Genomic DNA, 14,745 nt, shown 5'->3' with positions numbered 1-14,745 from the left:
AAAGGAGCCCCAAACTTTTTTCTTCCTCCTTGCCAGACAAGACTTTCAGTTTCAATGAACAACTCTGGAAAACTTAGGTGTGGAATTGGTGTTTTCAAAAGCCTATATGAGAAGTGATTTGTGAGTCCTTTTGCCCCTGGAGAAGTTCACAAAACTGTTACTTGGAGTAGCACAACATATAGGATATGCCAGTTTAGCTGCTAATGCCAGTGTTAATGTGGCTGATGTCATGACTCATATATTCTAGTAGAGATAGTAATTACTGGTGGAGGTGAGGAAGAAGGTAGAAGATTGTAAATCACATTGACAGATGCACAGTTCTTCCAGGACAATCACTAATTAATGTATTGTACAGCTATGATATAAATCTTTAACTGTGATGGATGTAGGAGGACCCTTTTGATGGAATCGAATGAAGGTAATTGATAACACCATTTAAGTCTCTCCCCATCTTATTTTCTAGAGATACTATTTTTAGTTGATATAATTTTATAAGATTATATAGGAATTTTTATTTAAATACATAACACACTATTGCTAATTAGCATTTATGGAACAGAGCAATGTTAATTATAGTTAGTTTTTTTCCCTATTAAATCAAATGATGATGATGATTATTTTTTAAAATATAAAGCAGGCAGAACTTGTCCAGCTGAACTTTAAAATCTTAGATACGTGCTGGCAATTGGGACTGTTGCAAAATGAATGAGTGCCCTCCTACCCAGACTCCACACACACACGTTATATATTTATTTATCAAAACATACAAATTAGGGCTCTGGATGATGATAAAGATTTTTGAATGCATGCAACCACCTCCAAAAAACATATCCAGACATGGTAACTGAAATAATTCTTAGGCCGGTCAATGGTTCTGATCCAGCGGTTCTCAAACTGTGGGTCAGGACCCCAAAGTGGGTCGTGACCCCATTTTAATGGGGTTGCCAGGGCTGGCGTTAGACTTGCTGGGGCCAAGGCCAAAGCCAAAGCCCGACCCCCACTGCCAAGGGCTGAAGTTGAAGGGCTTCAGCCTGGGGCGGCAGGGCTTGGGCTTAGCCCCCCACCTGGGGTTGTGTCGTATTTTTTGCTGTAAGAAAGGGGCACGGTGCAATGAAGTTTGAGAACCCCAGTTCTGATCCAATGAAAATCCATAATATCCTGAAAACATGTGATGAAGTTATGTAAAACTATATAAAGATCTTGATTCAAAGGAAGGTGAGCTAATAAATCAGAACAATAACATATCAACTGGTGCCTGCTAGAGCCTACAACAGCAGAAGTTGCAAAATGATCTCTTATAATGCTGTTTTCACATTCATAACTTCCTAACTATTGGCTTTTTTAGATGAAATTGTACATGTTTAGTTTGTGCTGCAATTGATTTTCCTTTTTAATTCATCCATGGATGAGTTAAATAATACATGTTTAATTCAAAAAAATCTAGCTGTACTCTAGTAAATAGAGCTAATGAAGAAACAGTGGGGGCCAGATCATCAACTGGTATAAAGAGAGCTTTAGTGCCACCAATTGTCCCTTTAAGTTTGAAACTTTGCTTCAACATAGTGTTCACTGGGGATTAGTGATTTTGCTTGGCATGGGAAAACTTTTTTTAACTATAATCTTTTTAATTGGAAAAACAATCACTTCTGAGCATCGCTGTTTGCCATCTGTTAAGATTTTTAGAAGAGCCCTAGCCCTGTTGTGACTTCTCCATGTTCTTGGGCTGCTCAGAGGGCTTGGATTAACATAGGAGATAATGCTCACAACTCTGCTAGGACAATTTGTGTTAGGGATAGTGTACGTATTTTCATTGGAAAAACATACAGCAAAATCCTGAAAGATTTCATCGGAAAATATTGGGTTTATGCCTTTTATTTGTTTCTTACGATTTATGAAGAAGGCCTGAAAGGGTGATATTATTTTTTTACTATTTTTTCCCCTTCCCAAAAAGTATTTATTTTTCCACTTTATTTTTACATTATAAATTCAGGTTTTCTCTGTCCCAGGACGAGTGGTGAACGAGTCAAATGATAGCATCACAAGCATTTAGAATAATTCAGGAAGAACGGGACCTTCAGTTAGAATGTCTAAAATTCTGGGTTTTATTTCTTTTTCTTAATGTCTATTTAATTCCAGTGACTGACTAATATTTTGGAGAAAGAGGAGTTTTATTAGAGAATCAACACCTTACCTCTTCAATTAAGGTATAATATCACAAGGATACTTTTGCTTTTTCAGCAAAACGAAAAACCATACCTGATGTTGTCAGAGCAAGCAGAAATCATATCTCTTTTTGAGGGAGAGGAGGATTAATTTTTGCAGGCCTTCTTTATAGGGTAAAGAAAAGAAGGGCAAAAGTCCATTTTTTTTTTAATTAATTTGCACTTTTAAAATCAGACCTAGGTAAACATCTATCTTCATATCAAGGATAGGTAAACATCATTTTAGGGACATTCTCATTTTTGTTTGCTGTTTTGCTGTATTCTAGAATATTCTGAAAATTCAGTTTACATTTTAAATGTTTGTTTTGTTCATTGCAAAGACGAAGCTAGTACCTACCATTTATTATGATTTATTATATTCTAGTGTAACATCCAAAGGCTCTAGTTAAATCAGGACTTCATTGTGCTAGGCATTATACAAACACATAACAAATCAATGTACCAAGCTTCTGCTAACCCAGACTTGCTGCAGCTGTCTGTTATCAAACAAATGTGCCGTTAGCATTGTTTTGGAACCCTAACTTTTGCATTTTCTGGCTTTGTGATTTTAACTGTGATGCTTTAATGTAGCATTATTATTTGTTTTTCTTCCATTTAATAATAAATTATCTACATTTCATTAGCTTAGACACCATCAAACAAAACTAATTACAGAAGACTTGGAAAGGTAAATATCATTCCATAGTACCAGCGGAGCTGGTATGTATCCAAATGGGCACTTAATCCTCATGCAGAAGAGTCCTAAGGAAAAGGAGTATTTAAAAGCAAGACAGATGAGGGAGAAAGTGCTCTGTAATGTTGGAATAGTACTCTTTTGGAGTAACTGCTAGGCATCAACATACTTAAATTTTAAAAAATGGAGTGCAAGTATTTCATTTTATTAGTAAGACTAACATCCATAACAAAGTTAGCCTGTTTATGAAGAATTGTAAGTAATCTATAATATTGTGGCTGCAGATATATAACATAGAGGAATATGATAATATTTTTTCTAAATAGGCATGTATTTCACAAGTGTTCAGTAGCATAATTTAATGTCCTCAAACATGAATGAAATGCATCCTTGGCCCAAAGGTGGACGCAATGGAAATTGAAATGATCCTTAACAGTAACTGAATACTTAAATGGTATTCTGTAAAAACGCTACGGCTTTTTTATCCATAGCAAAGACAATATCATAGATCACACAGTTACCTTCAGTATGAAATGTAAAGCAATGCATTATAAAGTCAGAGATGTTAACAACACGAGCAGGATCACGTAATACATCTGAATCACATAATACATATACTTTAGTAGTCAGTCAGGCTGACCAGATCATAAAAAAATTTAGAGAATACGCAATATGCTGAAATATAGTAATTTTTATTGCACTAAGTTAAAAACTGAGAGTGAGAGGGGAGAAAGAAAACTGGCAAACTAGTGGAGAAAGGAATATTTTGTATGCAAAATTCCCAAAATAATAAACACGCATGACTACCTTTTTGTTCTGTGTTTGTACAGCACCTAGCACAATGGGATCCTGGTCCAAGGTGGAGGCTCTTGGGTGCTACAATAATAAAAATAATAATGAATAATAAATATGATGTGACTTAAACAGTTAAAAAACCTAAGAAGTTGTGATATGCTGCAACACTAAATTAGAGAATCTCTTAATTATTGGTCCACCACATAAATAAGCAAAGGAGTAGAATGATTTTTTTAAAGTCTGATTATTTTTTTAAAAGACCAAATGTATTGTAATGTAATTGTAAATTGTACTTTAAAGGCCAGATCCCCAGCTGGTGCATGTTAATGAAATTCCACTGGCTTCAGTGCAGCTAAACCAGCTAGGAATCTATTGAGAAGTATGCTAATGATTGTTTATGAACATTTTAGTGCAAGTAGCAATTCTGTAGGTTAACTGAAAATGCTGAAAAGCCAAAGTAGGGCATTGACAAGACCATGAAACAACCATTTTTTTATGGCCTCTGATATGCAAGACATGATTTATCCTACTATAATGACAAGACAGGAAAGGTTGGTGTTCACGTGATTACAGAAAATCAATAGTAAGTCAAACCAGTTACACTAGTCTATTGTTTTTCTAGATGGCAACCTGATCGTTTATCTCTTTGAGTTCAGCAATAGCCTTATACTGATTAGCTCTTTGCATATATACTGATTAGATATAAGCTTGCAGAGTTGTAGGAATCACCATAAGTAGCAGAAGATGTCTCCAATAGGCCAAAAACACTTCAGAGGAAAAAATAAAATAAAATGCAAATGGGAGACCATTACACTGAACAGTGACACACCATCATCTGAGGTAGTGTGTTCAGTTTTGATCACCTCAAATAGGCTGTATCTACTCTGGGTTTTTTCCCCCAGAATCTCCCAGCTATTGACTGTGGCAGAAACAATGGGAGTGGTTTTATAGAGCGGTCACCAGCATGGTACCACAAGTTGTCTAATTCCTTTTAGAGCGAGTCTAGAAGATATGGTGGCTTGAAGAGTTGATGGCCACCGGCACCTTCTCTATACAAGAGTCTCTCCCTCCCTCTGCCCCATTGCTAACTCTGTAAAGTTGCACCAGTGCTAGCAAGATTCACAGGTTTTTTTAGGGACAATGAGATGAGTATAGACAAGCTATTTAGGAAGAATCTAACTGAGATAGAATAGGTCCAGAAAAGTTCAGCAGTAGTGGATCTTACATTTCAGAGGAAATGACCAAGCCTGAGATTATTTAGCATGGAAAAGTGAAGAATTAAAGAGAATTTGATTCTGATAGGATTTATTGAGCTTTTGTTTTTTAGCTCTAGCAAAGAGACTATGTTTAAAAGATAGCAAATTGATAGGTTGACTTTATTTGATCTTTGTATAGGGGATTCAAAGAAATGATAAGAAAAATAGTTCTTACCGTATTTACAAAATAAAAATCTACTATATTCCTGAACTTAAATATAATGCTTCTATAGTTCAGATTTATTCAGTCAAATTAGCCCTCTTCTGTGTGTCTTTACCTTTTACTCAAGTTCTTTACCTTTACTGAAGAATGATACAGCTTCCTTCTCTTTACTGGGGTAGGACAGTTTCTCCTTTCAAATCTCAATGTATTTCTGATTGTGCCATATTTATAAAGAGAAATCAGCCTCAGGGCCAATCTGCTGAGTCCTGTGAAAGATCACTTCTGTAAAAATGTTTTTACATAATTAAATGAAAATATACATAATTATGTAAAAACATTTTTACAGATGATGTACTGTTATTAATATTGACTTGTTTAAACTAAAACTGGAAAATTAAACTGTATTCTGAATTGCTGCTCACCTCGCTAAGCTCTTTGCATAGGGCTTTTTAAAATTAAAACTATTTATTATTGCTGTTATAATTTTTTTTCAAAGTCACAGTTGTACTGGCATAAGCCCTTGACTGATTAGTTGAAAAATTCTTACACTGACTACTTAAATAACCTCCATTTTCACTCTAATACACATTGTGAGCTGAATTTTTAAAACTCAGCCTTTCATTTTTCAGGCACAGTTTGCAGTCACAATTATTTATGTGAGCAATGTAATTATTAGTTGTCTATCCATCAGATATAAAGGTGCAATCAGGCAGTTCAGTTTCAACATGATATGTATTTTGTAAGGCCCAGTGTTTTTTCTTATAACAGCCAAGTAACTGTTTAAAGAGTTAAAAAATTAAAACTGCTGTACTAAGACTATGTTAAATACAACAATTTAGAATTTTGTTTCTGACGTTGTTAAATATGAAAACACCTTTATTAGTCTTTTCACTCCACTTACCAGTCCTAAATTTCCAAACCTATCAGAAGCTGCCTTCTCATTGTATAGACCATTTGTTTCATAATTACTCTTAAGTTTGCAGTAGAAAGTTCTTTGTTGTTAGCCTTTATTGACCTTATCCAACAATCCACAAGAACTTTAGGTGGTCACTAGATGGCAGCAAATATTCAGAAGTAGCTTTCACTGTTTTCTCCATATGGCATTTAGAGTACAGTCCTTAAAAGAATGATGAGCATTAATAGGTTTTGAAGCCTTACAAACATTTATAGATTTCATCTGCAACCCATCTACACTACACATTCTTACTATCTTCCTCCTTAGCTTTGCGTTTAACTATGGAAATATTTAATTTTGAACAAATCTAAATGCAAAATGAGTAATTAAAATGAATGAGGTAGAAACAGTGGTTTGTTTTTGACTCGTGTAAGACTTTGCTATCTTCCAGGATAGGAGCTTTATGCCTTGATGTTTCAAAATTAGATATTTTCAGGAGGGGTTTTGTATTATTGAAAGATGTCAGTATGCTACTTCAGGGTATGTACCAGAAAGGGGTTTATTGAGTTATGGGGAGAAATCAAATGAACAAATAAGTTTGGGCAGCAAATTGAGAATAAGCTTATGCACGAGATAAGATGTCTTCCCTCCCTTTCAACTGAGTTAAAGTAGCTTAGGATAAGTGTGCATTCTTAACCCGTTCAGTGTCCCATGAGTATATGCACTTATCAAAATATTACTTATTTGGTGTCCATTTCTATCCTATTGGGAAACAATCCAATCTTATGAAGCATAGCCCTAGCTGAGATTTAAGTATGAAGATTCGTTATTGAAATCAAAAGGGGTTACTCCAGATTTAAACTGGTTTAACTAACAGTAGTTTTGGGATTTCAGTAATATTTTTAGTGTAAGGTTGGGGTTTTTGTTTGTTTCATATTTCATAATAATGAATTTCCCTATTAACATATAGATCTGTAGATCTGAGAATTTGAAATTGCTTACCATTGTGTGTGCTTTTTTTCAAGTAAATTTAAAGGATTTATGTGAGAGACAGACTGTAAAAGCAAATTGATGTTTTAACATTAGTCATTGTTAAGGAGTTTGCCAAACAATATGGAGAGAAACAAAGCAAAAGTGTATATTTTGTTTGAGTAGTATAATGGAAATCTTGAATTCTCACAGCAAAGTTAGAATAAAAACAAAAATAATTGTTGCCTTTTGTGACTAGAACTGATAGAGAATATAACTGAAGTCGCCTTTTTAAAAAAGTAAATACGTAATGTGTCAATCAATTTGATGATGAAATACCACTAACTTACAAAAAGATTCCTGAGTGAAATATTGTTTCAATATGGTTGCATTAATAGTCTACAGAAATAAATCACCCACTCAAATTTCAGTTACATTCTGATACCACAGCTGTGTGCTAAAGTCAGGGGCAGCCCTAGCCATTTTGCTGGCTGGGATGAAAAACGTTTTTGCAATCCCTCTTCACTCCACACTGGTGACCGGGCCAAATAAATAAATAAATAAGCTGGCCAATCAGCAGAGCAAAAAATAACAATATTTTTTTTAAAAAAAAGGCTGTCCAGTCATAGCAAAGCAAAACAAAACACCCAGCGGTATGGCACCCCCGGAAGTTGCCACCCAGGGTGAGTGCCTTGCTCTGGCTAGTGACCATGTGTATGTGAATCTTCAAAGATAAAAGTCAGGTGAAACCTATTTTTAAAGTGATGACAATATATGAAGACATGGTAAAAAGCCTGGTGTGCCAATGTTGTTTGATTTGAAAAATATTTATATTAATCTTATTTCCACAATTTCAGGACATTTTCCCTTATAATATGGCTTCTTAAACACATATGAGGATATAATTGAAAAATTATCAATTTTAATCAGGTTGCAAACATCTCACTTAAACTCAGACAGGAAAGTAGGTTTACATGGCTTAAAAAGTTTAAAATATGAATTTCACATGAGTCTTGTTCATAGAAGAATTACAGATTCCTTGTAGTAGAAGCCTGTATTGCGTGATCTTTTCTACTGTTTATAATTTTTACATTAAAAGATCATTTAGGTGCTCAGATATCTGAAACCTACTGTGAAAAAAGGTACCATGATGATTCATGCTTTAGAAATGCAGATATATAGGTGGTTCAGAAGAGATTGTTATATGATTATTATTTTTAGTATATTTTAAATGGAAAGCTACAGACACTTTCTCTAATCTACTGCTAATGGTCTGAATTCAGTATATTATGAACTTAATGCTTGTGTTTTCCTCTAATATGTAAGTTCAATTTTTGTCTCTCTTCCTACTTACAGGTTGCTCTTGGAACAGTAACTAATGTGGAGGAAGCAGTAAAGTGGATAAGTTACACTTATCTTTATGTACGGATGAGAGCAAATCCATTAGTATATGGCATCAGTCACAAGGCTTATCAGGTAGAAAATGCATTTAAAAAAAAATCTAAACTGCTTTCTGGTTCTGTAAACCTTTCCTGATGTGAGGATAAATATTTGCTATTTCTGCTTTACCTGATATCAGCAATTCTTTAAGTGTATGAAAGGGAGAAGATATTTTCTATAGCAGAGAGTTATTTTTCAGAAAAATAGTAAGTTAAAAGGTCCCTTCTGAGTTGTCCTGTCGAACACTTTTACCCACTATCATACAAAATACGTTTTCAATGGCCAAATTAGCCATCAACACGTAGCACTCATTCTTATGAAAACAACTATCATGCTTTAGTCACTATCAGCATTTCAGTAGTGAAAGTCAGATATGAATTATACAGTCAAGACTTCTTGAAGCCATAGCTCTGCTCTACACATAGTATTTCCTCTGTCAAGTATTTGTTTTAGAAGATCTCACCACTGGCAGTATCATAAATTATTAGACAGAATATTTGTTAATTTAATAGATTAATAAAATTAATCATTCAATCATATTTGAAGTCTCTTTCTTCTCGGGATCCAGTCATTTAAAGAGTTTTACTCCTTTGTTTTTATGTTGTTTTTAGATATTATTTTGTGTATTGGAATAAATCAGAACACAGATATATTTTTTTCATAGTGGAATTCCTTATTTTTACTTTTTGGTGTGTTTCATAGTTTGCAGGAAATGTAAACACCTATCTTTCTTTAACACAGCTGTATATGCTCTACTAGAGCCTTCAACAATAGTAGTTCGATAGGTAGGAGAAGAACATAAACTGGTAGGAGGAAAAAACCAAGGAATTATTTCTCTGGAAGATCTATTTATTTATTATTTATTAATAGCAACTGTTTGAAGCTGCTTAGAGGTTTTGCAGGTAGGAGTAGTCCTGTTGGATGTAGTTTAGTGGTCAGAGTGCAGATGAGATGGTCAGAGGTTCATGATAAATGTAATTTATTTCACATCTCCACAATTTGTTGCATGGCTGCATAGTTTTTAAAATGATTATCAACACCCCAGTTTTGAGTATGTATAACGTTCACAGCAGTATGCCAGTGTCATGTTTCAGGTCCAAAATCTTTGTCCTTGTGGCTGGACGTGGGATTTAAACGATAGGGAAAGTGGGTAAGAATTCCATAGTTCTCAATACATTATAGTGAGGTGTAATTTAAATATTTTATGGGCTCTCATTTAGAATGGCTTTCTGAGTGCAGTCATCCCAAATGCATATTAATAAAACTCTTATACTACATTATAGTGTATTTGTATATGGTTAGCCAAACTCACATAGCCAGGGAAATGAAATGTATAATATAACATGTTATCAAATACTATATCTAACTATATCTATGTCTCCTTCACTGCCACATCCTGTACTGAAGTGGCCTTTGCTTTTTTGTGTTAAGATAGAAACAGGCTATGCCTATTAGAGGTGGTGTTGATTTGAATAGCAGAGAGCAAGTAGGCCTTCAGACCTAGATATTCTCTTCTTTCTTGGAAGCATATGATTTATGGTTTTACATTGCCGTGTTATGTAATACAGAGTGCAGGGCAGTTGTGCAGTTTCAGGTGCAGCATAACTATAGTTTTACCAGTTATGCAATTCCTTTTCCTCCCTATCCAGTTGTGGGTGTTTAATTTTCATAATCGGTATACAGTTATTTCTTAATAATCTTGATAATCTTGTGATTTGCAATTTATATATCCATATTGGCCCGCCATTATTAGCCAGTCTAACCATTCAAAGTGCATTGATTTGCATAATCACTTCTGGTCAGATTGTCCCCAGATGTATAGTGGGGGTGGGAGTGTGCAACGAACCTTCTCTCTTCCCCCCTGCCCTTTATGTCCTGTGTAAGAGCTACACAGTATTTCAGTCCTTGCTCCCATGAGGTCTCTCAGTACCACAAAAGGTGCAGTAAGGGGGCAAGGCAAGGCAAGGCTGCACACCGCCCCACCACTCCAAGGAGCATGCTTTGCTCCCCAAAGGGCTGTAGCAGCTCTAGGACCTCGGAGTATTGGTTGATCACAGGATGACTATGAGCCGCCAACGTGGTATGGCCGAGAAAAAAGCTAATGCGGTCTTGGGATGCATCAGGCGAGATATTTCCAGTAGAGATAAGGAGGTGTTAGTACTGTTATACAAGGCACTGGTGAGCCCTCATCTGCAATATTGTGTGCAGTTCTGGTCTCCCATGTTTAAGAAGGATGAATTCAAACTCAAACAGGTACAAAGAAAGGCTACTAGGATGATCCCAGGAATGGAAAACCTGTCTTATGAAAGGAGACTCAAAGAGCTTGGCTTGTTTAGCCTAACCAAAAGAAGACTGAGGGGAGATATGATTGCTCTCTCTATATATATTGGAGGGATAAATACAAGGGAGGGAGAGGAATTATTTAAGCTCAGTACCAATGTGGACACAAGAACAAATGGATATAAACTGGCCATCAAGAGGTTTAGATTTGAAATTAGACAACGGTTTCTAACCATCAGAAGAGTGAAGTTCTGGAGTAGCCTTCCAAAGGGAGCAGTGGGGGCAAAAGACATATCTGGCTTCAAGACTAAGCTTGATAAGTTTATGGAGGGGATGGTATGATAGCCTAATTTTGGCAATGAATTGATCTTTGACTATTAGCGGTAAATATGCCCAGTGGCCTGTGATGGAATGCTAGATGGGGTGGGATCTGAGTTACTACAGAGAATTCTTTCCTGGGTGTGTGGCTGGTGAGTCTTGCCCACATGCTTAGGGGTTTATGATCGCCATATTTGGGGTTGGGAAGGAATTTTCCTCCAGGGCACATTGGCAGAGGCCCTGGGGGTTTTTCACATTCCTCTGCAGCGTGGGGCACGGGTCACTTGCTGTAGGATTCTCTGCGTCTTGAAGTCTGTAAACCACGATTTGAGGACTTCAGTAGGTCAGGGGGTTGTTACAGCAATGGGTGGGTGAGATTCCGTGGCCTGTATTGTGCAGGTCATCAGGCTAGATGATCATAATGGTCCCTTCTGACCTTAAAGTCCATGATTCTTCTAACTGTTGGAGAATCCCTGTCTCTTTCCTTTTGAGTCAGCTTAGGAAAACTGTAAATAAAAATGTATATCAGTTATTCTGAAGGAAAGGCCTTGCTACTTAGGAATATGGGGAAATAAAGAAGAGGATGAATTATATAACGGATTAAAGAGTTTCTAAAATAACGTCCTTTTCAACAGTTTGTCGACAGCCCATATTTGGACTTTGTGATTTTTTTCTCTTCCATTTCAGTTTTGAATATTTCATTAAAAATATCAACATAAGAAAAAACTGAGCTTTCTTCTGATTAGGGCATTGATCCTGCAGACGCATGCTTAACTTTATGCACATGAGTAGTCCAGACCTGTTCAGTCTCTTGTAGTGGCCAGGAGGCTACTGTTTTTAGCGGCAACTGAGCTGCTGTTGAAGTTGCAGGTGCTTGGGAGCTGAAATTGTCTTATTTGGTAAGAGCCATTCTAGGCGGGATCTCTATTGTCGAAGTCCTTCAGCATTCCTAACTATAGAGATGCAGCCATGAGGAGTCTAACTACAGAGACACAGCAGGCAGGGGCAACCAGTGCTGGACACCCAGCTATGGGCTAGCAAGTCAGCCAGAACTATATTTTAGTAATAAATACAGCAACACCACCATTAGTCTTTCAGTGCTATAACTATCCAGGGTCAAGTAACTTCCCTGTTGTTGTTTTTTTTTGTTGTTGTTGAAATATAGTATAATTTTGATGATGGACCAGTATATCGGCTGCATTTTCTCATTTGTATTCATGTTTGGTATGTGTAGCAGCTTTTTGTGAACTTATCGTCAGTATAACTGGTATTAATAAGGACTGAACTAACTCTTGGTGTGATAGTCATGGCCTTATTTTATTTGTTTTGCAACTGTATTTTGTTTCTGTCTTTTAGAAAAGCTGAATTATCTCGGTGAAATGCCTCATTTGTCCCTTTTGTATTTTGTTCATGGTTTCTAGATGGATCCAGGGCTAGAGAAGCACAGAGAACAACTGGTGATTGAAGTTGGCAGAAAGCTAGACAAAGCCCGCATGATTCGTTTTGAAGAGAGAACTGGATTTTTTTCTTCAACAGATTTAGGCAGAATTGCCAGCCACTATTATATTAAGTATAATACTATTGAGGTACAACAACTTGTTCTACTTCTGGTATACTTCTCTCTTTTTAACCCTTTATATAAAATGGTCATGAGAAGATTTTATAGGTCATGTAGCCAATTTAACACTGATATCTTTTTCAAATCGTGGTTACAAAAGAAACTGTCTGAGCATATGGCAATAGGGAAAGCTCAGCAGCATTGATTTGGTCAGATTTGGTTTTGGGTGATGATTTCTACATTCTCTGCCCCTTCCTAAGACTTAGATATCTTATCACCTGTATGTCCATTTGCAGGAAGTAGGATTTGCATGCACAGAGCCCACTAACAGAAATGTTTCTGTGGGGTGAAAATGCTATCACCTTGTCATTCATGTGCCATACAGGCAAGTGTTAGTGCACTGAAGCTTGTGTAAACTGTTCCTGCTCCATTGGAGCCTGGGAGTGGAAAATGTGTTGTATCGTTCTTTAGTTAGGCGTTTATCATACACATTCGAACATAGTGTGGACAAGATTTTCAAAAGTGACTATGGATTTTGGTTGCCTCCATTTTTGGGTCTCCAACTCGAGACAACTTAAAAGCAGCTGTTTTTTTAGGTAAGTGCAGAGAAGGCCCTCTGAACATTTGGTCCTCTTTAAGTAGTCTGAAGCTGGGTATCCAATAACCAAGACACCTACTTACTTTTAAAAATCTTAGAGACTCTCTTCTTTGAGTTGTTACTGAAAGCAGAATTGTCTTTAATTTTAAGTTGGTAGGTCAAAATCATTGTTTTTGCATTTTTATTTTTAACAGTAAATGAAATCATTTTATTTTTGATAGACTTTCAATGAACATTTTGATGCTCACAAAACAGAAGGTGATATTCTTGCTATAGTATCTAAGGCAGAAGAATTTGAACAGATCAAGGTAAGATTGCATCACTTCATCCAGAAGGACACTTCTAATGGAAGTAGACCCTAATCCACAGTATCAGGTCCATAAAATGCATAACCAGTGGTTGGAGAATGAGTGCGGCTTTTAACCCCACTCTCTGAGTCCTCTGGATGTCAGGTAGTCAGGGCCTGATGGAAATGGCCCCCAACTGGTTCCCTGTAGGGGCCAAACATTTACTGTCTTTAAATAAATTTTAGACTGAGACTGTCAGTCTCAGTAGATTTATGGTGTGTTTTGCATTCTCATCAGTGAGAATGTAAAATGCTATGCATTATTCAAACTGTAGATATGAATATTTCTTTACTTGTATTAAGACTTAATCTTATTAACAGAGAAAACTGTAATATCATGAATCATAGTACTTTACAGTTTTGAGCTAAGAACATATTATGCTACATACACATTATATGACTATAATGAATGCATTTAATGTTAATTCAAATTTTCCCTAATCCAGATGGACAGAGGTTTTACTCTGGTCAAATAAAAAATGAAATCTCATCAGATGGAGGATGGTAGGGTCAGAAGATTCAATTTTTGTGGCATATCAAATTTCTGTGTGTCAATGGCAACCTTAATTGATGGTGATGAATAATAAAATGTAATTGTGTCACTATTAAGATAGTTTCAATTAAGTTCTATTAGCTACAGTCTGGAAGACTTGGGTTTTTTTTTTGGGGGGGGGTTGTGTGTAAAACTAGACTCTGTTTAAAATAATGTTTCTAAGAGATAATGGAAATTTAATTTAGTGTGAAAGTTTTTACCAAGTTACTCCAACCTCTTCAAACTTCTTTACTGTGTTTTAGGTAAGAGAAGAAGAAATAGAGGAACTGGATGCCTTACTGAACAATTTCTGTGAACTTTCTGCTCCCGGAGGTGTAGAGAACAGTTATGGAAAGATAAATATCCTCCTTCAAACATATATTAGCCGAGGAGAGATTGATAGTTTCTCCCTTATTTCAGACTCTGCATATGTTGCACAGGTAAAATAAATAAATAAATAAAATCTCTTCATTTGTCTTTCTTCACATCTTTCATTTACCCAGCTATATGGATAGCTATGTGGGCCCAGATTTTCAAACATATATGCACATATGATTTGAAAATCTGAGCACTAGCTTTTGAGATTTCAACACAGAATATGTTTGATTTAGTGGAAAATAATTGCTAAGTGCTAATTTAGGAGGCCAAGTTGTACTTTTTTAGTTGAGTTTGAATTAGTTTTCCAGTATAGTAGCCATTA

The 14,745-nt window shown here is 35.9% G+C and overlaps 1 protein-coding gene across 6 annotated transcripts in view; it reads left to right on the top strand.

Annotated features, from left to right (window-relative positions):
* ASCC3 (activating signal cointegrator 1 complex subunit 3) overlaps positions 1-14,745 on the top strand; it is a 508,597-nt gene that overhangs the window by 353,799 nt on the left and 140,053 nt on the right. For all 6 annotated transcript variants that reach the window (XM_073336867.1, XM_073336864.1, XM_073336863.1 and 3 more), the window contains 4 exons: positions 8,330-8,449; positions 12,433-12,597; positions 13,389-13,475; positions 14,309-14,485. In XM_073336867.1, coding sequence (XP_073192968.1) covers positions 8,330-8,449; positions 12,433-12,597; positions 13,389-13,475; positions 14,309-14,485 — 549 coding nt within the window. The remainder of the gene's footprint in view (positions 1-8,329; positions 8,450-12,432; positions 12,598-13,388; positions 13,476-14,308; positions 14,486-14,745) is intronic.

The sequence above is a fragment of the Lepidochelys kempii genome, chromosome 3, assembly GCF_965140265.1.
Source record: "Lepidochelys kempii isolate rLepKem1 chromosome 3, rLepKem1.hap2, whole genome shotgun sequence".
In the NCBI taxonomy this organism is placed as follows: Eukaryota; Metazoa; Chordata; order Testudines; family Cheloniidae; genus Lepidochelys; species Lepidochelys kempii.
The sequence above is the reverse complement of the archived record's forward strand: the minus strand, read 5'-3'. Positions and strand labels throughout refer to the sequence as shown.